Below are 27109 nucleotides of genomic sequence, written 5' to 3'. Positions count from 1 at the left end.
TTGCCAGCCCCCAGCCCCAGGGGCACTGACCTCCCGTCCCCAGGGCCCTGCAGCACCGCCTCCCCCAGTGCCAGCCCCCAGCCCCAGGGGAACCCCCAACAATTCCCCCCTCCCCAGGGTCCAACAGTGCCACCTGCAACCCCCCAACCCCAGGGGCACTGACCTCCTGTCCCCAGGGACCCTGCAGCACCACCGCCCCCCATCCCAGGGGTGCCCCCCATTAATTCCTCCATCCCCAGGGCCCAGTAGTGTCACCTGTCCCCCCTCAAAGCCCTCCCCCGTAATCTCCCACCCCGGGGCCCTGCAGTGCCATGCTCTCTCCCCACTTCCAGGCTCATGCAGCTTTCACTGTGCAAAGGGGCTGGTGTGTGGGGTGGGAGCAGCCTGGCCCTGGTCGTCTCCCCCACACAGGCAGCAGGCTCGGCCCCTGGGGGTCTCTTGGGATCTGGAGCTGCTGGCGCTGAGTGCCTGTGCCATGGGGCGACCCCGGGCAGAGCCTCGCGGGGCTGCAGACACCGGTACCTTTCGCCGCAGCGTCAGCGTGAGCCATCTGCATGCTGGCCAGCAGCTCGGCCCCCTGGCTGCGCACGGTCTCCAGTGCCACCCCCAGCTTCTCCAGCTCGCCCAGCGCCAGGCTGTTCTCGCAGATCTGCTCCCGGAGGTGGGCCGCGTCGCCCCGGACCGCGGGAGGGTTCTGCACCCGGCCCTGGAGCCGCTCCAGGCTCTCCAGCAGAAAGTCCATGCGCTCCGTGAGCTGTGGGAGACAACGCGGGGCCGACCGGGGGTTTCTCGGGGGCCCAAGGGATGGGCCCCCAAAGCTCCAGCTGCCTGGTGGGGATGGGGATGGGGCAGGCTGAGAGCTGGGGTGTGGCTGGAGCACAGCCCAGACCAGCTCCCCCGAGCAGGGTCCCACCCGGCCTGGGCAGCACCCAGGGACCCATCGGTCCTTCAGGCACTCCTAGGGCCAGCTCCCCTTCCCCTGGCAGGCCAGGGCCCCTCCCAGGCACCGAGCAACAGCTCCGGCCAGCCCATCGCTCGCCACCCAGAGTGTGTGGTGTGGGGACACCGGGCTGGCTGGGCCCCTGGAGACACTGGGTGAGGTGCCCACTGGCCAGCCCAGTGACATGGGGGCCACACCCTGGGCTCGGCGGGCCCATGGGCCTGGTCCGGGGAGGGGACTCCGGGCCGTGCTGGGCCGGGCTGTCACGGAGCTGCTCTGTGTACCTGGCTGTAGCGCGGGATGGCATCTTCCAGCACCGTGGCTGCCTGGCGCACGTGCTCCCGAATGCTGTCGTACTGCTCCTCCGCCGCCTGGCACCGCTGCTGGAACGGGGCCCCCTGCTCCGGGCTCAGCTCTGCCAGCTGGGCGGAGACGCGCTGCAGCTTCCCCATCAGGGGCCGGTGCTCAGCAAGGGCCTCCCGGAGACACTGCGGGGACGCGAGTGTGGGGGGTAAACACCCAGTGTGAGGGTGGCAGGGAAACCCACAGACACACGTGGGAGCGAGGGGAGCGCTGCTCTCTCCAGCTGCCCCCCGTACCTCCCTGGACGTTATTAGTTTGGCCTCCCTCTGCCCACCCCACTCCCTCATGTCCCGGCGATGCTCCTGTCCATCAGTGCCCGCGTCTCTGCCCATCGCCTCCCCTGGCCCCAGCCTGACCTGAGCCCCGGTCACTGGCAGCCTAGAGAGTGGGGCCAGGCCCCACAGTGGATGGCATCGCCTGGGCCCGCAGCGCAGGGCAGTGCGGCGTGGAGGGGGCCCGTGGGGAGAGGTGAACGCCTCTGCCCCTTAGCTCTCAGGTGACAGACCCTGCACGCTGCTGGAGCCACTGGGTGCTTGGCCCCTGGCAGGATCGGGGCCCTGCCCCTCATCCAGTTAGGGTTGACAACTTTCTGATCGCACAAAACCAAACTCCCGTGCCCCGCCCCCTTCCCTGAGGCTTCGCCCCCTGCTCACTCCCTCTGTCGCTCACTTTCCCCCACCCTCACTCACTTGCTCATTTTCACCGGGCTGGCTCAGGGGGCTGGGGTGCAGGAGGGGGTGAGGGCTCCGGCTGGGGGTGAGGGCTCCGGGTGGGGCCGGAAATGAGGAGTTCAGGGTGCGGGAGGGGACTCTGGGCGGGGGCAGGGGTTTGGGGCGCGGGAGGAGGTGAGGGGTTCAGGCTCAGGGAGGGAGTTGGGTGCGGGAGGGGACTCTGGGCGGGGCAGGGGGTTGGGGCGTGGGAGGGGATGGGTGCGGGAGGGGGTGAGGGGTGCAGGCTCCGGGCGGCGCTTACCTCGGGCAGCTCCCCAGAAGCGGCAACACGTCTGCTCCGAAGCGGAGGTGTGGCCAGAAAGCTCTGCGCGGTGTGGGCTGCCTCTGCCCACAGGCACCGCCCCTGCAACTCCCATTGGCTGCGGTTGCCGGCCAATGGAAGCTGCAGAGCTGGTGCTCGGGGCAGGGGCAGTGCGTGGAGCCCCCCTTGCCTCGCCTCAGAGCTGAGGGACATGTCACCACTTCTGGGAGCTGCACGGAGCCGGGCAGAGAGCCTGCCTTAGCCCCGCTGTACCACCAACTGGACTGTTAACAGCCCGGTCAGCAGGGCTGACTGGAGCCACCAGGGCCCCTTTTCGCCCGGGCGTTCTGGCCAAAAACCAGACACCTGGCCAAGGCCACCCTACTCCCATTCCATAGGGCCCCTCCCAGTTCTTGGGCTCCGTCCCCGCAGCCTCGCTCGCCTTCCAGCCCCGCTCACCTGCAGCAGGTCCTGCTGCTCCTTGAAGGCTTCCCAGCTGATGGCGTCCGGGGAGAGCCGCGCGGCCACCAGCTGCGTCTCCTCCAGCCAGGGTGTGAGCTCGTCATGGGCCTCAGCGAACTGGGCTAGCAGGCCCTGGGCCCGCTCCAGCTGCACCGCGCAGGCTGCGCTCTCCAGGAAGAGCCGCTCGGCTTGCTCCCGGAGGGACTGCGCTGACGGCTGGGGCAGAGAAACAGCTCACAGGGGCGCGCACGGCGCTGGCCAGAGCATGGGCCATGGGCCTTCTCCCCAAGCGCACTGGCTCTGCCCAGCCCAGCCCACGGGCTGCGGGGCTTTTCCCCATGGAGCAGCAGTGTCACCCGGTGGCTGGTTGGGGAACGCAGGGGGTCAGATACCCGAGGGGACACCCCTTGCTGCCCATCACCCACGGGTCCCTGGCCAGAGGCCGTGCCGGGTCTCACCTGCGGGTGCTGGTGTGAGGGCCAGGCACGGAGCAGTGGGTCGGAGATCCCCAGCAGGCGCTCCACCAGGCCGCGGTGGTGCAGAACCTCGGCGGAGAGGAGCTGAGAGGGAGAGAGGCGTTAGCACAAACCCTGCTGCTGCCCTCCCCCGTGGGGAACACAGGCAGGCGAGGATCCAGCTGCCTCTGCCCCGGGCAGGAGCCCCAGCAATACACCTGCCAACTCACCCGCTAGGCCACACTCACTTCCCCACCCCTCCAAGGGGGTTCCCTTGGCAGACAGGCAGGCGAAACCCAGCTCTCTCTGGCCGCCACTCACTGCCCTGCGCTGGGCACGGTGCCTCTGCCGTGGCTGGCCTTTGTCTCCATGCCCCCAGCAGTCCCAGAGCCAGCGAAGCGGGGCCGAGCCGGGGCAGCTCTATGTATTTTGCAGCCCCAAGCACGGCAGTCAGGCGGCTTTCGGCCAGCTGGTAACGCGGATTCGGCGGCGTGCCTGCGGGAGGTCCGCTGGTCCCGCGGCTTCGATGTACCCACCACTGAATTGCCACCGAAGCCATGGGACCGGCGGACCTCCTGCAGGCATGCCGCCGAAGGCTCCCTGACTGCCGCCCTCACAATGACCGGCACGGCACCCCCCGCGGCTTGCCCCCCCAGGCATACGCTTGCTGCGCTGGTGCCTGGAGCCGCCCCTGTCCCGAGTTCCAGAAGGGGATCTGAGCTCACACGCGGGGAAAGCAGGTCCTACCCCCTCCGACAAGGCACTGCGGGCTAGGCTCTGCCACGCTCTGGCAGTTCCCACGGAGCTCGTCGGGCTGAGCGCCTCGCTGACCTGAACGTACTGAACTGCTCATGAAAGACGCCTGCCCTCAGTCAACGTGTCTGCGTGTGTGCATTGGCTAGAGTGGCGCAGTCTGTGCGAATCGGTGGGTGCTGTGTGTGTCTCGGTCAGCGCTTCTGAGTGTGTGTGTGCACAGGCTACCGTGACTCAGTCCGTGCGAATTGGTGTGTGCTGCGTATTACAGTCGGCGTGTGTATGTGGCTCGATCCGTGCAAATCAGTGCGTCCTGCGTGTCTCGGTCAGCGTGTGTATGTGACTCAGTCCGTGGGAATTGGTGCATGCTGCATGTTGCAGTCAGCGTGTGTATGTGACTCAGTCCGTGGGAATTGGTGCATGCTGCGTGTTGCAGTCGGCAGGTTTATGCGACTCAGTCCATGCGAATCGGTGCGTGCTTCGTGTTGCAGTCAGCGTGTGTATGTGGCTCAGTCCGTGCAAATCAGTGCATGCTGCGTGTTGTAGTCGGCGTGTGTATGTGGCTTGGTCCTTGTGAATTGGTGCACGCTGCGTGTTGCAGTCGGCGTGTGTACGTGGCTCAGTCCGTGCGAATCGGTGCGTGCTGCGTGTGTTTGTGGCTCAGGCCGTGAGAATCGGTGTGTGCTGCGTGTTGCAGTCAGCGTGTGTACGTGACTCGATCCGTGCGAATCGGTGCGTGCTGCGTGTGTATGTGGCTCAGGCCATGAGAATCGGTGCGTGCTGCGTGTTGCAGTCGGCGTGTGTACGTGGCTCGGTCCATGCGTGTACATGTGGCCATGTGCCTGCCTCAGTGCATGTGTCCAGGGGAATCCAGCGGGGAGAGGAAACGCAGTCTGAATTCCCGGCGCTGGCTGGGGCATAGGGAACACCCTGGGCGCATGCTGCCTCCCTCTGAGGGATTGGCGTCTGTGTAGACGGGAGCCGGGGCTGGGCGCGGGGCCGGCGTCCCTACCTGCTGAGCCGAGAGCTGCGAGCAGATGGCCTGGGCGTCCAGCTGGACCGGCCTGAGCTTCTCCAGGTGCTGGCCGAGCCTGGCCAGGTGGGCGTGTTCGGCCCCCAGGACCTGCTCAAACTGAGACAGAGACGCCCCTCGGGTCAGACGCCAGGTGTGTTGGGGGGGAGGGGAATTGAGCATGCACGAGGTGCTACGGGGGGGAGTGGAGCGTGCACAAGGTGCTGCGGAGGAGAAGTGGAGCATGCACAAGGTGCTACGGGGGGGAGTGAAGCATACACGAGGGGCTGCGGGGGAGGAGTGGAGTGTGCACGAGGGGCTGCGGGGGAGGCGTGGAGCGTGCATGAGGGGCTGCGGGGGGGTGGGGAAGTGGAGCCTGCATGAGGGGCTATGGGGGAGGAGTGGAGCGTGCACGAGGGGTTGCGGGGGGTAGTGGAGCGTGCACGAGGGGCTGCGGGGGAGGAGTGGAACCTGCTCGAGAGGCTGCGGGGGGAGTGGAGCGTGCACGAGGGGCTGCGGTGCGGGGGGGAGTGGAGCGTGCACGAGGTGCTATGGGGGGAGTGGAGCGTGCACGAGGGGCTGTGGGGCGGGGGGGAGTGGAACCTGCACAAGGGGCTATGGGGGAGGCGTGGAACCTGAACAAGGTGCTGCGGGGGGAGTGGAACCATTGGGTAGCTCAGCTGGTGAACCCCTGCCTAGCAGGGCTCGGAGCATTTCACCCCTTTCCCCTGTGCTCAGCCCAATCACCTGAGCTTGGCTAAAGCAACACTCTCAGGACCTTGTCAAGCCGAAAGCTGGAGACACCAAGAGATGGAGAATCCTCCTCCCCCTCAGTCCCTTGGGAGGTAATTTCCCTCCCTGCTAAACACGTCGGGCTCCAGTTTCCAGCCATCGGTCCCTGTTGTGCTGTGCTCAGTCACAGAGCCCTCCGCACCTGCTGTGTGCTCCCCACCACGGTGCCTGGACACGGCGCCCGAGTCACCTCTCAGTCTGCGTTCTCACAAGCTAACAGCCTGCGCGCCTTACGTCTCTCGCTGCCAGGCGTTTTCTCCAGCCCTCCAATCATTTCCTGGCTAAGCTGCACCTCTCCAGTTTTCCCTCAGCCTTTGAAATGTGGCCCCCCGGACTGGGCCCAGTATTCCAGCGCTGGTCTCAAATCACCTCCCTGCTCCTGCTCGCTACTCCTGGTCATACAGCCACAGGTCGCACTAACCGTTCTTGCCCCAGCATCGCACTGAGCAACCACGAGCTGCTTAGCCACTCTGACCCCTAACAACCCCGTCTCTAGGGACACAGGCACTCCTGGGGCCCCAGACCTACGGCCTTGCATATCGCTGCTGCCCAGGACACAGCCCCGTCTCTAGGGACACGGGCACTCCTGGGCCCCAGACCTATATCCTTGCACGTGGCTGTGTTCAAATGTATTTTTAAAAAATGGGGCCAGTTCACCAAGCGATGGCGATCACTCTGGGGGTGCGTCTGCCCTGCAGCTGGGTGTGTGCTTCCCAGCATACGTCGACAGACACATGCTAGCTCTGCTCAAGCGAGGGTGTGGCCGTGGGGGCACGAGCCGCGGCTCACATTAGCACCCGAGTCCAAACCCCCTTGGTGCACACTCAGGAGCTCGCCAGCGCTGCGGCGGCCCCCTGCTATTGCAGCGCGCTAGCGGGTGTCTGTCTCCCACGCTGGGACGCACGTTCCCGCTGCCAGTGCCACACCTGTGTGGTGCGCTGTCCTCGTTACTTACCGCTCTGCCAATGTCTGTCTCCTCTGATGGAAGTGGTGAGTACCTAGAACGGTCCCTGGGGAACCCCACTAGGTACACCCTGAGCCTGAGTCTCGGAGGAGTCCTTGCTGACAGCTGCTTTCTTAGATCTCTCTTACCTGGTTCCTAATCCATTTCACCTGTGCTTCTACAGCGCTAATTGTAGTGAGACTGCCGGGCTGTACCAAGCCAAAGGCCTCCCGAAATCTATTACATCTGTGCGACCAAACCTGTAACCTCATCACAAACAAGCCCAGGTTTGTTTGACAAGACCCACACCCCATAACGCCGCGGTGACTGGCAGTAATTCGGTTCCCTCCCTTTAACTCTATATTAACTGAATCCCGTATCAACGGTTCATTATTTAGCCTGGGAATGAGCCGTAGATTGAAAGAGTTCAAGGCCAGAAGGGATCACTGTCATCATCTCGCCTGACCGCCCGTGTGACATGGGCAGAGACCTGCCCACAGCAATTCCTGTCTGAACTAGAGCAGAGCTTTTAGGAACATCCCAGCCAATCTGGATTTTAAAATTGCCAGTGAGGAGGAATCCTTTGGGAAGTTGTGCCAATGGTTAATTATCCTGATGTCTTCTGGAATTTGTATAAATCAGTGGGCCAGAGATCTCCTCCGCCAGCTCTTCTAGGGCTCTTGGCTTGGAGTTACCTGGGCCTGCTGAGTTAAAAATGTTTCTCCCTAGTAGATGCTGTTAACATGCTTCTTAGTTACTTTGACAGGTTTCAGAGTAGCAGCCGTGTTAGTCTGTATCTGCAAAAAGAAGAACAGGAGGACTTGTGGCACCTTAGAGACTAACAAATTTATTAGAGCATAAGCTTTCGTTACAGCCTGGATGCATCCGAAGAAGTGGGCTGTAGTCCACGAAAGCTTATGCTCTAATAAATTTGTTAGTCTCTAAGGTGCCACAAGTACTCCTGTTCTTCATTAGTTACTTTGTCGTCCTGGTGTGCTAAGCGCACAACATCCCTCAGCTTGTCAAAGTCAGAGCAGCACTATTTACTGAACACTTCAGCCTTTCCGGCTGTGACCAACTGGGACTGTTCTTACTGTGGTCTGTGAATGCTGACAGGGGAGTGTGGCTGGGACGGTCTGCATTGGGGGATGGGAGACTGGCCTTGAGGGAAGATACCTGAGCATGTAACGTGAGAACCCAGGAAGGGGGTTGGAGCCAGGTGACACCTCTGCCCGGGGAAACTGGACAAAGGCCTGGGGAGGCTGAGTGAGAGATGCTGGAGGGCGTTTCGGTTTGGAGCTGGCTGGTGTAATGGAGGGGAGCCCAGATGGGGCTCTGACCCCCCAACGGAGCTGTGGTGTCCCTGGGGCCCCAAGAGGGACCTAACTGAGTGGGGTCCTGTTGTCTGTGCCTGCAAGACCTGTCTTGGACTGTGTTCCTGTCGTCTAAATAAACCTTCTGCTTTACTGGCTGGCTGAGAGTCATGGTGAATCGCAGGAAGCCGGGGGTGCCGGGCCTGGTCTCCCCCACCCTCCGTGACATGTGCCTCATTAATCACTTCACCATCTCCACCTAGTAATGGCCACAGGGCCCCTCGGGGTCAGGCCGAGGCGTAGGGGGTCCCTTGCCTGGGCTGTACCCACCCTGTCTTTCCTTCCCAGCTGGTCTCCTGGGTACAATTTGGAACCTGGCGGGACGATTTGCACGACTGGAAAGTTACGACACTGGGCCGTGTGTGCCCACCAGAGGGGAGGAGGCGAGATCGGGAATGGGGGTTGAGTCTCAGCCCCGGGACTGATCCTGGGCCCTTCCCCTCGCCCTTGCCCTCAGTACCTTTTCTCTGTCGCTGGCACTGACCGGGTGCGGCCCATCACCTGGCTGGCTGTCCCCAGAGCCCAGCTCCTTCTCCATTCGACCCAACCAGAGAGCCAGGTCCTCCTGGGCAGAGTCCACATGGGATGAGGCTTCCAGGGTCTGCGCCAGCCGGTGCTGGATGTCGCCACTGCTCTGCCCCATGATCAGATACCTCATCCTCAGGGACTCCATCTTCTCCTGGGCCAGCTGGGCTTCCTCGCCTGCAGAGGGGTCGAACGTCAGGAGGGAGCACAAGACCATCTGGTCTGACCTCCTCCATTGCACGGGAGAGACCCACCATCCCCGTCCTGAGCCCACAACCCCTGGCTGAGCTAGCGCAGAGATTTTGGAAGATCCAGGCTGGGTTCACAGACGCCAGGTGATGGAGAAGCCACCATGGCTCTGGGCGGGCTCTTCCATGGTTAATTCGCATCACCACTAACCACTGCCCCTTAGTTCTCGTCTGCATTTCTCTCGCTTCTGCTTGCAGCCCTCAGATCTCATTCTGCCTTTGTCTGCTGGATCGAAGAGCTGTCTGCTCCCAGGGTGTGATCGGCATCCCAGGTACAGCCCCCAACCTGAGCTACAGTCTTTGTTCCGCTGTAGTAAAACAGCGATTGTTCTACAGAGCCCATCTCACCGAGCCATCCGCCCAGTCGCTACCACTGACCGGTCCCCGGCATTATTTACCACTCCACCACTGCTGTGCCATCTGCAAATGTCACCAGCAAAGATTTTATATTTTCTTCCAGGTGACGGATAAAGACATTGAACAGCCCTGGGCTGAGAACAGGTCCCGGTGGGACCCCACTAGAAACATCCCCAGTGGATGACGTCTCCCCAGGTACAACTATTTTTTTGCACTCTGTCACAGAATCATAGAATATCAGGGTTGGAAGGGACCTCAGGAGGTATCTAGTCCAACCCCCTGCTCACAGCAGGACCAATCCCCAACTAAATCATCCCAGCCAGGGCTTTGTCAAGCCGGGCCTTAAAAACCTCTAAGGAAGGAGATTCTACCACCTCCCTAGGTAACCCATTCCAGTGCTTCACCACCCTCCTAGTGAAATAGTGTTTCCTAATATCCAACCTAAACCTCCCACACTGCAACTTGAGACCATTTCTCCTTGTTCTGTCATCTGCCACCACTGAGAACAGCCGAGCTCCATCCTCTTTGGAACCCCCCTTTCAGGTAGTTGACAGCAGCTATCAAATCCCCCCTCATTCTTCTCTTCTGCAGACTAAACAATCCCAGTTCCCTCAGCCTCTCCTCATAAGTCATGTGCTCCAGACCCCTAATCATTTTTGTTGCCCTCCGCTGGACTCTTTCCATTTCTCCACATCCTTCTTGTCGTGTGGGGCCCAAAACTGGACACAGTACTCCAGATGAGGCCTCACCAATGTCGAATAGAGGGGAATGATCAAGTCCCTCGGTCTGCTGGCAGTGCCCCTACTTATACAGCCCAAAATGCCGTTAGCCTTCTTGGCAACAAGGGCACACTGTCGACTGCGGATGATACGAAGGTGGGAGGTGTTGTAAATTCGGAAGAGGATAGGGATATCCTGCAGGGAGACTTGAATGAGCTTGTGAATTGGAGTATCAGAAATAGGATGAAATTTAATAGTGAAAAGTGTAAGGTGATGCATTTGGGGATGACTAATAACAATTTTAGTTACAAGATGGGGACGCATTGGTTAGAAGTAACGGAAGAGGAGAAGGACCTAGGGGTCCTTGTAGACCGCAGGATGACTATGAGTCGACAATGTGACGTGGCGGTGAAAAAAGTCAACGCTGTCTTGGGATGCATTAGGCGAGGTATATCTAGTAGGGATAAGGAGGTCCTGCTTCCGTTGTACAAAGCGCTGGTGAGACCTCATTTGGAGTACTGTGTGCAGTTCTGGTCTCCCATGTTTAAAAAAGATGAACTCAAACTGGAACGGGTGCAGAGAAGGGCCACTAGGATGATCAGAGGAATGGAAAACCTGTCGTATGAAAGGAGACTAGAGGAGCTTGGGTTGTTTAGTCTGACAAAGCGAAGGCTGAGAGGGGATATGATTGCTATCTTTAAATATATTAGAGGGATTAATACAAGGGAGGGAGAAGAATTATTCCAGCTTAGTACTAACGTGGATACGAGAACGAATGGATATAAACTGGCCGTGGGGAAGTTCAGGCTTGAAATTAGACGAAGGTTTCTGACCGTCAGAGGGGTGAAATATTGGAACGGCCTTCCGAGGGAAACGGTGGGGGCGAGGGACCTGTCTGGTTTTAAGATTAAGTTAGATAAGTTTATGGAGGGAATGGTTTAATGGTAAAACATAGTAGTCAAGGAAAACCAAGCAATGGTAGGTAAATAGCATAATGGCTAAAAGGGGTCAGGATGGAGACTCTTGCCTATATGCTCGGGGTCTTACTGATCGCCATATTTGGGGTCGGGAAGGAATTTTCCTCCAGGGCAGATTGGCTGAGCCTCTGGAGGTTTTTCGCCTTCCTCCGCAGCATGGGGCAGGGATCTCTAGCAGGAGGGTCTCTGCCAATTGAAGTCACTAATAACAGGATTGGGGACTTCAGCAGCAGAGTCCAGGGAAAGGGTAGGGACGGTTTTATGGCCTGCAGCATGCAGGGGGTCAGACCAGATGATCATAATGGTCCCTTCTGACCTTAAAGTCTATGAGTCTATGAGTCTATGAGACTCATCTCCAGCTTCTCGTCCACTGTAACCCCTAGGTCCTTTTCTGCAGAATTTTTGTCAATTAACTAATTTGTAATTCAACTAATGTGGGCCATAAGAACAAAAGACTGGCCATACTGGGTCAGAGCAGTGATCCATTTAGCCCACTTCTGACAGTGGCCAATGCCAGGTGCTTCAGAGGGAATGAACAGAACAGGGTAATTATCCAGTGATCTATCCCGTCGCCCATTCCCAGCCTCTGGCAGTCAGAGGTTTAGGGACACCCAAGCATAGGGCTGTATCCCTGCCCATTTTGGTTACTAGCCATTGATGGCCCTATCCTCCAGGAACTCATCTAATTCTTTTTTGAACCCAGTTATACTTTGGGCCTTCACAGCATCCCCTGGCAATGAGTTCCACAGGTTGACTGTGTGTTGTGTGAAGAAATACTTCCTTTTGTTTGTATTAAATCTGCCACCTATTAATTTCATTGGGTGATCCCTAGTTCTTGTGTTCTGAGAAAGAGTAAATAACACTTCCTTATATACTTTCTCCACACCAGTCATGAATTTATAGACCTCTAGCATATCCCCCCTTAGTCGTCTCTTTTCCAAGGGGAAAAGTTCCAGTCTTTTTAATCTCTCCTCATACAGGAGCAGTTCTATACCCCTAATCATTTTTGTTGTCCTTCTCTGAACCTTTTCCAATTCCAATATATCTTTTTTGAGATGGGGTGACCACATCTGCACACAGTATTCAAGATGAGGGCGGCCATGGATTTATATAGAGGCAACATGATATTTTCTGTCTTATTATCTATCCCTTTCCTAATGATTCCCAACATTCTGTTCACTTATTTTGACTGCCGCTGCACATTGAGTGGATGTTTTCAGAGAACTATCCACAATGACTGCAAGATCTCTTTTCTGAGTGGTAACAGCGAATTTAGACCCCATCAATTCATATGTATATTTGGGATTATGTTTTCCAATGTGCATTATTTTGCATTTATCAACATTGAATTTCATCTGCCATTTTGTTGCCAGTTTTGTGAGATCCCTTTGTAGCTCTTCGCAGTCAGATTTGGACTTAACTATTCTGAGTAATTTTGTATCGTCTGCAAATTTTGCCACTTCACTGTTTACCCCTTTTTCAGATCATTTATGAACATGTTGAATAGCACTGGTCCCAGTACAGACCCCTGGGAGACACCACTATTTACCTCTCTCCATTCTGAAACTGACCATTTATTCCTACCCTTTGTTTCCTGTCTTTTAACCAGTTACCAATCCATGAGAGAACCTTCCCTCTTATCCCATGACAGCTTTCTTTGCTTACGAGCCTTTGGTGAAGGACCTTATCAAAGGCTTTCTGAAAATCTAAGTACACTATATCCACTGGATCACCCTTGTCCACATGCTTGTTGACCCCTCCGAGAATTCTAGTCGATTGGTGCCACAATAATTTTGTACAGTGCTAATGTGTCCTGCGTGACTAAGTCACCCGCCTTACAGCACGTCACATCAACCGGGCACTGCACTGGGGCTGAGGAGACCTGGGTTCTTGTCCTGGCTGGGCACCTGGCTTTCTGGGTGACCTTGGCCAAGTCCCTTTCCCTCTCTGTGCCTCAGTTTCCTCACCTGTACCTTGGGGGTAATGATAACGACCTGCTCTGTAAAACACTCGGAGCCCTGAGGAAAGGGCTAGCACAGAGGCAGGTACCTTAGAGTATTATTACTGTCCATCACACTTGAAATCACTTCAGAAACGCTATCAAGTTAAGACCTATTGTCCATACAGCCAGGAGAACTGGTATTTCTTATGCTTCCATCTTCTGAGTCTCTCTCGAGCGTGTCAGCCTTGCCATGACCTGCCCAGCTAATCAGCCTGGGTTCCTGGGTCAGCTCATTTCTCCTTTCCAAATACAGACACTGCCTTAGCTTCCTCCAGCGCTCTGGGCAGTCCCCAGTTCTTCAAGTTTTACTAGAAATCAGCATTAGTGGGTCAGTGAGCACCTCAGCCAATTCGATGATACCCCTGGGGCAGAGTTATACAGGTGAGTAGTTACAGATGGGAGACACTATTCCCTGGTCACTGTAAGATGTGAATACCTCCCCCTGCATCTTTCTGAATGGAACAGAAATAGTTATCGAATACGTCTGCCTCTTCTGCATCACGCCTGCAGCGTTGCCCTCCTTGCCTGGGATCAAACCTAGACCGTTGCTGGGATTTCATTCCTTCCTGCTACACAGACGGCCCAAGACTTTTCACTGATACCGTTAGCTTCTCTTGTCAATTATCTGCCTTCCTAACTGCTGATTTGTCCTCACGGCTGTCAGCTTCCCAGATTTTCCTTGCATTTGATATTAAATCACCTAAATGAATCCATAAATAATTGCTACTGCTTCTTTAAATACTTCCTGACATTCAATTTTGCTCAGAGTTGTTTTACACTTTGGAAGCTTGTCCGTTTCCAAGTGCCCACTCTGTGTATTACTGGTCTGGGCCATGCTGAACTTAGAGCATAATCCTCTGCACCTAGACAAGCCTCAGGTTTTCCTGTGATCAGTTCATCTTTGTCACGGTGAGGTCTCCTGTGTGTGTCTAGACACAAATGCCCCAAGTGGCTGTCAGGTCTCTAGCCTAGAAAGTTAGCACCTAGCATTGTTAGATATTGAAGTGAGCCCCAGAGGGGCTGATTGGAGCAAACACTCAGGGAGGAACAGGCTGAGAACAGCACGTGGGGAGGAGAGGTTCAGGGTGAGCACTGGGACAGGAGTGGGACAAGGGGAGCACCAGGGGATGAGTCAATCCAGACGGGATTGTGCAGCACACAGGGAAGGAAGGGATCAGGGTGGCCTGTGGTGGAGGAGTGAACTGGGGTGAGCAGTTTGGGAAAAGCAAATTTCAGCAAACTCCCAAGCAGGAGTGGATTGTAGAGAGCGTCCGGTGAGAGGGTAAGCACCAGGGCAGGAGCCCCCAACAGTTTGGTTGGAGGATCCAAGCGTGTCCCGCTGGGGAATGGGGGGCAGTAGGATCCGAGCGCCCCCTGATGGGGAATGAGGGAAGGGGGGGATTTGCGCACCCCCTGGTGGGGGATGGGAGGCAGTAGGATCCGAGCGCCCCCTGGTGGGGAATGTAGGAAGGGGGATTTGGGCGCCCCCTGGTGTGGAATGTGGGGCAGTAGGATCCGAGCGCCCCCTGGTGGGGAATGTGGGAAGGGGGATTTGGGTGCCCCCTGGTGGGGAATGGGGGAAGGGGGATTCGTGCGCCCCCTGGTGGGGAATGGGGGGCAGTAGGATCTGAGCGCATCCTGGTGGGGAATGTGGGAAGTGGGATTTGGGCGCCCCCTGGTGGGGAATGGGGAGCAGTAGGATCCGAGCGCCCCCTGGTGGGGAATCTGGGAAGGGGGGATTTGTGCGCCCCCTGGTGGGGAATGGGGGGCAGTAGGATCCGAGCGCCCCCTGGTGGGGAATCTGGGAAGGGGGGATTCGTGCGCCCCCTGGTGGGGAATGGGGGGCAGTAGGATCCGAGCGCCCCCTGGTGGGGAATCTGGGAAGGGGGATTTGGGCGCCCCCTGGTGGGGAATGTGGGGCAGTGATTCACCGCTGGGCAGTCTGGGCCTGGGGGCTGCAGTTCCCAATAGCCAGCTGCTCTGCCACTTGCCTGTCACCAGCTCCAGCACCTGCTGCCCCCGCTCCAGGGCTTGCTCCAGGTCGCCCAGCCTGGAACGAATCTCCTCACAGAGACCCTGCAGGAAAAGGACAGGTGAGACTTAGCAGGCCTGCTCAGCCCAGCCCCACAGTCTGGCCGCTGCACCGCCCCCCATGTGCCCACCCCCAAGTCCTTCCCCTCGTGCGTAGGGACGGCTGGGGGGTTCTGGAGCTGGGGGCTGCTCCATGCTCTAGGGGCCCCTGCCCCTGTACCCGTCCCTCCCTCGGCCATGCTGCAGGGCCGGCTATGAGTCCCAGCCAGGCCAGCCCGGTGCAGCCACCCTCCTGCCCTCACCTGGCTTTGCTGGTGGGCAGCCTGCAGCTGGCTCACGCAGCCATTGGCATGCCAGAGCTGGGCCAGGCACCGCTCGGTGGCGCTCAGCCACTCCTGGAAGGAATCCACAGACTCCTGGAAGCGCTGAGCAGCTGGCAGGATCCGCTCCAAGCAGCCGTGTCTGTGGGGAAAGGAGGCTGGGGAGAGCCAGGCGGGGGCCAGGCCACGTGTCCCCCAGCCATGGGGGAAGGGCTGAAGGCCCCCAGGGTCCCCAAAGGGCAACTACCCCACTGGCGTTTCGCCCAGCGGAGCCCCTGGTTAGAGCATCTCCTCTCCCCCATTTCCCCAGTGACACCCTCTCCTCAAGCACCCCCTGCTCCCCGTACCCCCTCTCGCCTGCCCCTTCCATGCTGCGCCCCTCCTCCCTGTGCTGCCTGCCCCCTGAGCTCCCCACGGCCCCACAGAGAGGCATGAGCTGTGCTCCTCTGGTTCCCAGGCATACCCTGGCCCGGCAGCGCAGCCCCAAAGGGCCACGTCTCTGCAGCAGAGCTGGCCCAAGTCGGCAGCAGCAGGTGGGGGGGCCCAGCCCGGCTCAGCGCTCTCCCCCAGGCAGCCCTGACTTGGTGGACCCAGAAAGTGCCTGTCAGAGCAGCCCAGGGGCTAGCCAGCCCAGGCTCTGAAAGAGGAGATGGTCCCTCCTAGCCAGACAGCGAGGGGCTGGCACCTGTCGAGGGCAGGCAGGACTAGTGCCCTGTTTGTAGCCCTCACTGTTACAGCCGCTGGGCTCTTCCCCAGGTAAGCACCCGGTCCTCTGCTAAATCCTGCTGCGCTCCCGGCCTCATTGACAGTTCTGGCTCCCCTAGTGGCAGGGAGTTCCCCAGGACACATGAGACTGCAGGAGACTCCAAGGGAGGAGACATGAGCAGCTCCATAGACAAAGTGCCCCTTGTTCTAGTGAGGCCTGGGGCAGTGAGTAATGGCCAACACCTACCCCTCTGCCCCATGGGGGCTGGGGCAGGCAAGGGACAGAAAGCTCCTCTGATTGGTCCCTTCATCCTATAGCACGGGAGCTCGAGTCACAGCAGGGGCCCTGGCGCCAAGCCCCCTCACCCCCCAGTTCCAGTTCCAGCCCTGCCCCTGCACGCTCATGGGCAACTCACGTCCTCACTCTGTGCCTCAGTTTCCCTCTGTACCATGGTCAGCGGGCGTTAGGGGACCTTGGGGAGAGTGTGCAGGGTGGTCTGGCTGTGGACCCCCTGCAGCTCCCTCAGCACTGCTGCAGCGGCTCTTGTCCTCACCCAGGGGGACTTTGTGTCCTGATGCAGCCCAGTCAGCCAGAAAGCACAAAGGCCCTTTCACCCCGGAGCCCACCGGCCCTGCCCCCCAGACTGCACCGCAGCACGGGCTGTCCTGGCCATTGGGGGGTGAGGCCATCGGAGTGACGGGGCCGGGCCATGCAGTGGGGCCGAACGCAGGTGACACTGAACAAGGGGAACTTTATGAACCCTCGTGGGCTGCTGTGTCCGTGTGGCTGAGCCACTGCCGGGTGAGCTCCCTGTTCCACCCGTGTCCCCTCCACACCAGTGGCCTCTGATCCTGTGCCACTGATCCTGAGGCAGCGTCCGTCCCCCCGCCCAGGCTGGCAGGTTGTGTGAAGCTGACAGGCCCGCGGGAAGATTGACAGTTCTGGCTCCTCTCTTCCCTGCTCCACTCCACCACCTGTTCGTGTGCCCCCACCCCAAATGTCCATGGACCTCTCCCCACGGAACGCCCTCCCCGACCTGGCCACAAAGCCCTTCCGCCCTGCAAGGCCTGAGGCCTTTGTCTGCAGCCACTTAGGAGAACACCAGCCATCAGCCAAGAAGCAGAAAGTCACATCCCCACATTCCTTCTAAATGACATCAAAACAATGTCCTATCGGGCTGTTCCGAAGGCTCCAGTCCCAGTCGCACCCACCATCACCAGATAAAGATGGTGAAAGGAAACTTTCTTTGACGGCATTCTGCTGGCAAGGAATCACGTATCAGCAGTTGCGGGTGTGAAATCCCTACTTCTTTATTGTTTTGCCTTTACGGGCCCCACTTCTCTAGTGTTTATCTGTCTGGTTTCTGTCGGGTCATTGATTGTTTCTGTCAGTTGCATAATTAATTTTACAAGATTTAAATCAACTAAGGTGGTGGGGTATGACTGGGTAAAGAATTATTTCACAATACGTTAGGATTGGTCAAAGAATTATTTTGTAATATCTTAGTAAAATCATTGGTTAAGGCACAGCTAAGCGGGACTCAAGATTCTATATAAACTGAGGCCCAAGAAGGAGACCAGCTGGGAAGGAAAGAGAAAGGAAAAGGGAAAAGAAGAAGGAGGAAAGACCTGAAAAGAAGAACTCACCCCCCAAGACACAGCCTAAAATCAGAGCTGCTAAGAATCCTCTGCATGACCGTGAGGTGCAGCAGCCAGAATCCAGACAAGACCGACCTTGCCTGGTGTGACGTTAGGAGTGTGATCTAATATCTCATTGGAAGGTGACAGGGCCAGAAAGAGTTAATTAACTCACAGACTGACCTGACCCATGGCCGAACTTTAGAGACTGGTTAGGAAGATCTGTAAATGAATAGAGCTTTGAAATGCAGCCGGCATTGTTAGAGGTAGAAGGGAAGCTGTTTGCTCAGGTCTTGTGATGTAAGCAAACAAGTCTGGTCTATTGCTATAGCTTTGATTCAAAGATCAAAAAAGGAATATTAACATGTAGGAAGATACTTGAGGGAAATAGTATTATTGTCTCTATGTCTCTTTGAAGGTTGTGATAACCTGTATCTGAACTGTTTAATGGATAAATTACCCTGTGCTAATTGCCAGGATGTTTGGGAGAAGGAGAGTTAAGCCTATTGTTTTCACAGGCCGAAAGGCTGCTGGAAATGTATAAGAACCCTGGGACAGGATCCTGCTTCATCTCAATCTGCTTTGGGTTTCAAGAGGGGGAAACCTGAAGCCATAAGGATTGAGATCCCCAGTCATTGACTGGAGTCACCCTGAATATGGACATAGAAATAGTCCAGAGGTTATAGCCCAAAAAGAAGTTTTGGCAACAAACTCACCATCTCTGCTCTGTGTCTGAACCTCAAGAATTGAATTCAAGTCTGTCTGTATATTGATCTTTTAACCAACACTCTCTCGCTTTTCTTTTTTAATAAATTTTAGTTTAGTTAATAAGAATTGACTATAGTGTGTATTTTGGGTAAGATCTAAGTTATCATTGGACCTGGGTGTGTGGCTGATCCTTTGGGGTTGGAAGAACCTTTTCTTTTATATGATGAGATCAGATTTTCAGTAATCATCATCATATCTGACAGGTGTGTCCAGGGCCGGCTCTGGCTTTTTGGCCGCCCCAAGCGGAAAAAAAACAAAAACCTGCGGCGTGGCTGGAGCGCGGGTGCAGGGAGACCGGCTGGGGGGTGGAGGGGGAGGGAGCGGCCCGGAGAGAGAGAGAGAGAGAAGGGGGCGGCCAGGGCTACATCATGAGCGCTGCCACGCGGCCCCTCCCGCTGCGCCGCCTCCTGCTGCCTGCCGCGAGGGCTCCGCTCCGGTCGGCGGGGAGGGAAGGAAGAGGACTGCCCTGCAGGGTGCTCTGGTTCTCCACGCCGCTGCCCCCTTGCTCAGCTGGTGCCTGGAGCCGGCCCTGGGTGTGTCTGGACGGAGGCCTGAGGCTGGGCACTTTAAGGGAACTGCGTTGTTTGGACTTCTGAGTAATCAGTGAGGTACTACAGAAGCTGTTTGGGTAAATCTAAGTATTGGAAGATCCACCAGCGTTTGGGGTTTGTCTGCCCCGTTCTGTTTGCAGTTCACCCTGATTGAGTGACCTCGGCTGGCTCCCACGGGCAGCACCGTCACACCTGGCCAACAGGGAAAGTCTGCCTGCCTGGCGAGCAGAGCATTGTACGCTTAGCGTGTGTGTTCTGCTTGGTGATTGTTAATAACGGGAGGATCAGGATATTGCTGTGTGAGCCTCTTTCACTGGTGAAAAGATCTTGCAAACCTGCAGGGGAGTCTGTCCTGAGCCCTAGGAACTGGGTAAAGGGGTGCCCTGGAGTGCGCGAGTAACACCACCCGCCCTCAGCTCCCAGGTCAAGGTGGTGACAGGAATCCACACGGCAGCACTGGGCAGGGGATTGGCATGTCTGGGGCCAGTGCCTAGCTGCATCCTCTGCCAGTGGTTTGGGACAGCCTGTAGGGACAGGGACCACAGCTCCCAGCACGGGCAGTGCCTTGCACCAGGGCCCCGAGTCTGACCACGCACTGTCCCAGCACAAACAGCGACTGACTGACCCAAAGGGAACTGCTGTGAGGTCCAGAACCTGCACCCCAAACCCAGCACCAGGAGGGGGCACTTCAGGGCAGGAAAGTGGTTAGCGTGGGAGGCCAGAGCCCAGCGTGCCCACCTCACCCATGCTAGCAGCGGCACTGGCCTCCACAGAGCCTCGCTGCACAGATCGCAGCTCTGCTCACTCACCTGGCGTTCGCCTTCTGGATCAGTTTTCCCCACTTCTCCTGCAGGTCTGAGAGGCCCCCGCTCACCTCCTGTCCGTTTGTCCTGGCAGCATGCTCACGAGGTAGCTGTCTGTCCTGCAGGACACACGCCACTCGGGGTCTCCGCTCCTCCAGAAGCCGTTTCAGGAGCTGTTGGGGAATCAGGGCACGGGGTGATGGCGGTGCTGTCCTCATGGCGAACCCAACGGAATCGACTCCACAGCCTAGGCACGTCCTGGCCCTCAACCCCCGGGCAGTGATCCGAGCACCTTGCACAGCACCATGCACCCAGGGGACCAACCCACTACACCCCCCAACAGAGCCAGCCGTAAGCATCAGTCAATTATCCCCAGTCCCAGAGGTGGAGGGGGGCAGACACAGGGCCGGCTCTACCATTTTTGCCGCCCCAAGCAAAAAAAAAAACCAAAAAGCCGCCTGGACTGCACCGCCCCACGAATGGCCGGAATGCCGCCCCTTAGCATGAGCCGCCCCGGCACGTGCTTCCTCCGCTGGTGCCTGGAGCCGGCCCTGGGCAGACAGACCTCCTCCAGACTGCAGGCAAGGCAGGGGCAGTGAGCAGGAGGGCATGGCAAGCGCTGCTGCATGGCCTGGGGGTGGTGCCTGCCCCAGCTCCCAGGGCAGAGAGGCTATTCAGCATCCATCAGGCATTAGCCTCCAGCAGGAGCAGCTACCGAGGCTGCCACGGAGCCGGAGAAGGGCTCACTCCTGATGCGCTGCCCAGCACTGGGCTGTGGGCTGTACGCTGTGCCTCCCTTTCATGCCCTGCCTAGTGAGACGTCACCCCTCCGGGGAGCGGGCAGCCCCCTTCGTGCAGGCGTGGCCATGCTCAGCCACACACAGCCGAGATGCCATGTCCTGGCAGCTCCCCCCAGGACCCAGCAAGCACTGCCCACCTCTCCCCAGAGCTGCTCCTTCCCCGGAAACCCCTGGGAGGGACCTCGGGGGCTCGCTCACCTTCTGCTCCTGCAGCTGGGCTTTCACCACCTTCACTTCAGAAGAAGGGGGCTTCTGGTTGCCAACCAGGTCCTCCATGTCAGCCACCCAGGTCAGCAGCGTCTCCAAAGTGTCCTGGGCCTGCTCCACACTCGGGGAGCCCTCCGGGAGCGTGATGGCCCGCAGGGCACCCTGGGGAGGAGAGGAAGACGTGCCCGTGAGAACCCGGGGGCTGCCGGCAGGTTACCATGGACAGGACACAGCCCAGCGCTACGGTAGCCCCATGGGCAGCACCAATGGCCCCGGTGAACAGCACAGTCCCCATCCTGGGCACCCCGTCACTTTCAGCAGCATCCTACCCCCCGGCCCCACGGTAACCGCAGTGCCAGGCACACGTGGGGCCAGCCCTCCCCTCGCCCCCTGATCAGGGTCATTGCCCACCCTCGGGGCAACTGTTACCTTGCTGCTGAGCACGGCCCACGGCTCCCGCGAGCTGCCCGGTCGGCAGGCAGGGACCCGTTGCTCTGGAGCTGGTGTAGAGTCAGTCACAAAACAGCTGCTTTACAACCCCTGGAGCAGGCCCAGGGACTCCGACCCTCCTCCCAGCCATGCACAGCAGCCGGGCGAGCGAGGCAGAGGCTACTGCCTGTGCTTCATGGGCAACCCCCCTGCAGCTTGTCGCTGGCAAGCAGCAACCACGGCCCAGCCCCTCTGGGCGCAGGGATGAACTCAGCTCCCTGGGCGCTCAGAGGAGGCTCCGCAGCCCAGCTGGAGTCGGGTGCCCCGTCCCTGGGAGCTCTCCCTACAGGCTGCACCCGGGGAACTCTCAGACCATTCAGCCAGGGGCCACCACACCGCCTGGGCAGGCGGTAGGGGGGATTTGCCGGCCCACCCCGGTGAAATGCAGGAGCAAGGAGCCAGTGAGACACGGACAGAAACCAGGTTCCACAAGCCCACTCCCAGCTACAGCGCAGGGGGCTCGGGCTGTGCCTGAGACGGGCCGGAGCCAGGACACCGCGTAGCGCCCTGAGCCCCGGGGGGACGATGTCTCCTGTGAAAGGAACACGACAGTTCACTGTGAACACGGTCCCTGCTCAGCATAGGGTGACCAGACAGCAAGTGTGAAAAATCGGGATGGGGTGGGGGGTAATAGGAGCCTATATAAGACAAAGACCCAAAAATTGGGACTGTCCCTATAAAATCAGGACATCTGGTCACCCTAGCTCAGCACCCAAACCACAGCACGAGCCACAAGAAACAGCCCGGCCAGCCCAGCCCCCGTAACGCACCCACCTGGCACAGGAACTCACCCACCCGCCCGGCCCCCCTAACACACCCGCCCAGCCCGGCCCAGGCCCCGTAATGCACCCACCCAGCACTGGAACCTACCCGCCCGGCCTGGCCCCCCTAACACACCCACCCAGCCCGGGCAGCCCGGCCGCCCCCAAAGCACCCGCCTGGCCTGGCCCAGCACCCCCAATGCACCCGCCCGGCCCCCCTAATTCAACCCATCCAGCAACAGAGCCTGTCTGGCCCGGCCCCCACAATGCACTGGCCTGGCAACAGAGCAGGCCTGGCATGGTCCCGTAATGCACCCTCCCAGCACCACAGCCTGGCCCTCCTAACACACCTGCCCAGCACTGGAGCCCAGCCTGGCCTGGTGCCCCTGAGTCGCACCCGCCTGGCACCACAGCCCAGCCACGAGAGCAGAACCTGCCCCAAGCCAGCCAAGCCTGGCTGTCAGAGACACTCTGAAATGGTCCCGCAGCTGGAGATCACTGGGACACCCTCCCCCCACCCCCCAAAGACTGGTCCTGTGCAGGCAGTGGGGCCATGGGGTGTTACCAGAGCCTGAAGCGCACTCCCCTCACCGCCGGTGGGCTCCCCACCCCGCCCCACAGGATAAAGGCCAGGACTCCGGGCCTGCTAGGGGGACCCCCACAAACAAACAGCTCCTGGGCAGCGAGCCCCCTGCAGAGCCCAGTGTGCGTCATGGGGGCCGATGCGGCATCCCCTCAGACACACCAGCCCCGGCCTGGCTGCTGGGCTCCGCGGGATCCGAGAGGCTGGCACACGTTATTAACCTCCGTCCGCTCCCCGGCACACTCCGTCAGCACCTTCACCGTCCTGGTGACAACGGGCTCCCCGCCCGGGTACTCGGTCACTTCCACGATCTCCGTCACGATGGTCTCGGTCACCTCAGTCACCTCGGTCACCTCCCTGGTGCTGACGGGCTTCCAGGCCCAGCTGCTGCCCGAGTCCCTGGGGGGGGCGCCTCTCGGGGGGGTCCAGGCCGCCTCCAGCTGGGCTTTGAGGGGGTTGCAGCCCCTGCTCCCGTTCGGCACCTTCACCTCCATGTTGTTTTGCTTGGGCAGGGGGCTGCTTGGCTGGCTCTTTGCCGAGCCTGGGCTCAGGCTCCAGCCGTTCTCGATCACCACCGGGTTCAGGGGAGACTTGTCAGGGGCCCCAGCTCTGGCGTCACAGTTGTTCCTCCCCGCCAGGTGGTCGGGGCCAAGCCCCACGTCCTTCAGGAACTCCTCGGGCTTCTGGCTCTTGTCTCCCAGGCAGCTGGGCCTGCCCAGCGCGTTCCCCATGGCCAAAGGGTGGCACAGAGCCGGCCGGCCAGGGGCCGAAAGCTCAGCCCCGCCGCTCAAAGCCAGCCTAAAACAAACGAGGGGCAGCCCCGTTACTGGCCACGCGGGACATGGCAGCAGGCACCTGGGGACCTGCGTCCCGCCTGCATCTGACCTGCGGGCCCCAGGTCCATCCTGGGAGCGTGGGCCGTTCCCACCCCCCTGGAACCCGCCCCAGGACCTGCCTGCTGCCCGGTGTGAGAGGGGCCCGGGCTGAGGCCCATCCTGCCATCCCGGGCACCAGCCCCCGACATGGGGGTTTCAGCCCTTCCAGCAGGTCCCTTCGTTTCCTGACCAGCTGCCCAAATTCCTGCCCTGGGGTCAGTGCAGCTCCCAGAGCCCGGGCACGGATCTGAGCACCGGGCTGCGAAGGGCTGAGCTCCCAGTGAGGGGCCCGGGGCACAACAAGGCTGGGTCTGGGGACGGGAGCGGGGAGCAGGGTGAGGAGACGGGGTTAGGGAGAGGGGACAACAGGGCACAGAGGGATTTCCGGGGCTGGCGACTCCAGGCTCTGCTCCAGACTCTGCTCCAGGCCACCTCTGGGCTGGCAGGGCATTCCCGGGACCTGTGTGGCGATGCCAGTGCTTAGGCCGCTCGTCTCGCTAACGGGAATGTAAATGAAGGGGAATGAGGGAGGCAGCACAGGGCACCAGGCAGACGGGCAGCTGCTTCCAACCGGCATCGCTTTGTACCATTGGATTAACTCCTGGGCAAGCTGGAGCCGGGAGAAAAGAGCCATCTGTCTGCAGTGCCCTGACAAAGGCAGCACCGGGGGGTCTGAAAGGGGCAAGCTGCTACAGACAGTGGGGCTGGCGAACCATCAGTCACTGAAACACCCACACTCCAGACAGGAGTCAGACAGCCGTCCCCATTCTGCGTTCAGCCAGCCACAGCCCATCAATCCCAGCATCACCCGGACACAGCCCCGCCATCCCCGTGCAACCCCCCAGCCTGGCCATCTGCACCGTGCATCCATCACTCAGACACCAGGGCTCAGCGTGTCCCCCAGAGACGGAACGCCTGACCCCCACTCCCACCCAACGCCACCACCGAGCACCTGCCACCGGACACCAACCTGCTGCTCAAACACCCCCACCTTCCCCAGCAGTCACCCCATGTGCGGCGTCCTGCACCACAACAGACACCTGCAGGCAGAGTACCTACATCCTGCAACACACACACACACACACACACACACACACGAGTCCCTACCCCCTGCACCACACACACACACACGAGTCCCTACACCCTGCAAGACACACACACACACGAGTCCCTACACCCTGCAACACACACACACACGAGTCCCTACCCCCTGCACCACACACACACACACACACACAGACGAGTCCCTACACCCTGCAAGACACACACACACACACACACGAGTCCCTACACCCTGCAACACACACACACACACACACGAGTCCCTACACCCTGCAACACACACACACACACACACACACGAGTCTCTACACCCTGCAACACACACACACACGAGTCCCTACCCCCTGCACCACACACACACACACACACACACGAGTCCCTACACCCTGCAACACACACACACACACACACACACACACACGAGTCCCTACACCCTGCACCACACACACACACACACAGACGAGTCCCTACACCCTGCAAGACACACACACAGGCAGAGTCCCTACCCCCTGGCAGGAATCAGTACACCCTGCAACACACACACACACACACACACACACACACACACAGGACTCCCTACCCCCTGCAACACACATCCCTGTGAGTGGGAGCCCATATATCCTACTCTCCCACACACACGTGGGAGCCCCCACACCCTGCAACCAACAACCCCCCTGGAGTACATCAGCACCCTGCACTAGACCCCTACCCATGGAAAGCAAAGCCTGCCCCCATGGGAGTCATACAGGAGCCACCAGTACCCTGCGACTGACACACACCAACACACACACACACACACCCCGACACACCCCGACACGCACACACCAACACACACACACACACCGACGCGCACACTGACACGCACACACACACTGACACACGCACACACACACTGACACACGCACACGCACACACACACAAACACGCACACACACGCACAGGAACTACCTACCCAACTCTAGTCCCCTCTGAAAGGAGCCGCCCACCCACCCCGCTCCTCTCCTTGCACCCACCATGCCCCGGACACACCCTGACGCCCCGATAGGAGCACCAGGCACTGAGCTGTGTCCGGGGGGCAGAGGAGGGAGGTTCTGTCTCAGTGGTTAGAGCAGGTGGCTTGGGACCCAGGACGCCTGGGTTCTGTGTCTCGCCCGGCGTGGGTCAGTCGTTCCCTGCACTGGCCCCAGGTTCTCCAGCTGGGTGGGAGGAGAATGACACTTACCCCTCGGTAACGTGCCCTGAGCGCCGCGGGCCAAAGGCTGGTACAGGGAGAAAGTAAAACGGCTCATTCCAGACAGACCCAGGCCAGCGTGTGACAGACACATGGGCAGCCTCTGGCCTGGGCCCGGCCCGAAGGGAGGAACCAGCCGGCGAGTCAGTCGCTGCTCCCTCTGCAGCGTCCGGCCATCCGTGGGCCCGCCGGGGGCTCCTGCGGCCTGTCCGCGTGCGGCTGGCAGTGCCGGGCCCGCCGCGCAGGGCGGAAGCGAGAGCACCGACTCCAGCGGAGACTTTGGCTGAAGTTACAGAGGCAGCGACGTCGCCTGGGCTGCCCGAAGTGGCCTCACGCAAACCTGGTGGGGCCGGGGGGCCTTTTGTGCCACTTCAAAGGCACTTGGCTGGCGTCTGTGTCCCACGCTGGCCAAGTTCCTCAAGCGGGGTCTTCTCAGCCTGGCTCGGCGCAGGCTGCTGCGAAGGGCCCAGCGGGCCCCTGAGGCCAGCCCGGCTCCGCTCTTCGCTTCACACGCTTGCTGGTGGCGTGGAGCTGTCACTCCGGGCTGCAGGCACCGAGCTCGCCATGGGGACGGGGCGGGGAGAGGCGCTGCCCAGGACGGGCTGCCGGGAAACCAACTTTCCCCATCCTCCACCCTCGCGCTGCCCAGGGCCGGGCCTGCAGGAATCCTGGGGCCAGGCCCCGATGCCCGGCCTGCTGCCAGGGGCAGGTAGCAAGGTGCTGACTGGGCCGGAGCAGAGGGTGGCCTCTCTCTGCAGGCAGGGAAGACCCTCCCTCGCCCCTCGCCACCTCCCCTCCCCCTCTGACCCCTCTGCACACTCGCACTAATACAATAAGCCCGCTCCCGTTAACTCTTTGCTCACTAATTCACAACTGGCCCTGTTACCGGGGAAACCCTCCGGGGACTCTCAGCCATCCTCGGAGGGGGAGGGGGGCAGGGCTTCCCACTAGCAGCCCAGGGTGGAGCAGCAGCTTTCCCATAGGATTGGTGCAGGGTCCCCCCGGGGCCGGCCAGCCCCCGTGCAGCCAGCGCCAGCGCCCCAGCCCCAGTCCTGGGCCCAGACGCAGGAGGGGACGATTTGGCGGCACTTGTGGGGCTGAGGCGTGGCTAGGACCCAGCTCACACCGATGGGGCACGGGGTGTCTCCTCCCTGCCCACAGTGCCCTGGGCCGCGGTGGCACAGAGCCTGGAGGGACTGCCCGTGCTACTGGGACAGATCCGGGGTCTCTCTCACACCGCCGAGAGGTGGGCTGGGCACAGGAGCCATCCGGCTTCCTTCTGCTGCTCTTGGGGAGTCCTGCCCAGCAGCTCCCACGGGCTCCGGCTGGGCGCCCTTGGCCTGCTCAGCCCCCGGGCCGCTCCCGGCTCCCTGCAGAGGGAATGTCCCAGCT

The 27109-nt window shown here is 59.8% G+C and overlaps 1 protein-coding gene across 5 annotated transcripts in view; it reads right to left on the bottom strand.

Annotated features, from left to right (window-relative positions):
• The window catches only part of LOC101950303 (microtubule-actin cross-linking factor 1, isoforms 6/7-like), an 82006-nt gene extending 55308 nt beyond the window's left edge, over positions 1-26698 (bottom strand). The window contains exons 1-12 of one of the 5 annotated variants that reach the window (XM_065582331.1): positions 25709-26698; positions 22804-23347; positions 20708-20878; positions 19716-19882; positions 15227-15386; positions 14885-14969; positions 8526-8767; positions 4958-5077; positions 3196-3297; positions 2735-2953; positions 1225-1428; positions 523-754 (exon numbers count right to left, since the gene is read on the bottom strand). In XM_065582331.1, coding sequence (XP_065438403.1) covers positions 523-754; positions 1225-1428; positions 2735-2953; positions 3196-3297; positions 4958-5077; positions 8526-8767; positions 14885-14969; positions 15227-15386; positions 19716-19882; positions 20708-20878; positions 22804-23280 — 2179 coding nt within the window. In that variant the 5' untranslated portion in view covers positions 23281-23347; positions 25709-26698. Of the gene's footprint in view, positions 1-522; positions 755-1224; positions 1429-2734; positions 2954-3195; positions 3298-4957; positions 5078-8525; positions 8768-14884; positions 14970-15226; positions 15387-16365; positions 16937-19715; positions 19883-20707; positions 20879-22770; positions 23348-25708 lie in introns of those variants that run through there. The other 4 variants (XM_065582329.1, XM_065582330.1, XM_065582333.1 and 1 more) reach the window with 4 other exon arrangements.
• Between the last annotated feature and the right edge of the window lie 411 nt (positions 26699-27109).

This window comes from Chrysemys picta, chromosome 2 (assembly GCF_011386835.1).
Source record: "Chrysemys picta bellii isolate R12L10 chromosome 2, ASM1138683v2, whole genome shotgun sequence".
Lineage (NCBI taxonomy): Eukaryota > Metazoa > Chordata > Testudines > Emydidae > Chrysemys > Chrysemys picta.
The sequence above is the reverse complement of the archived record's forward strand: the minus strand, read 5'-3'. Positions and strand labels throughout refer to the sequence as shown.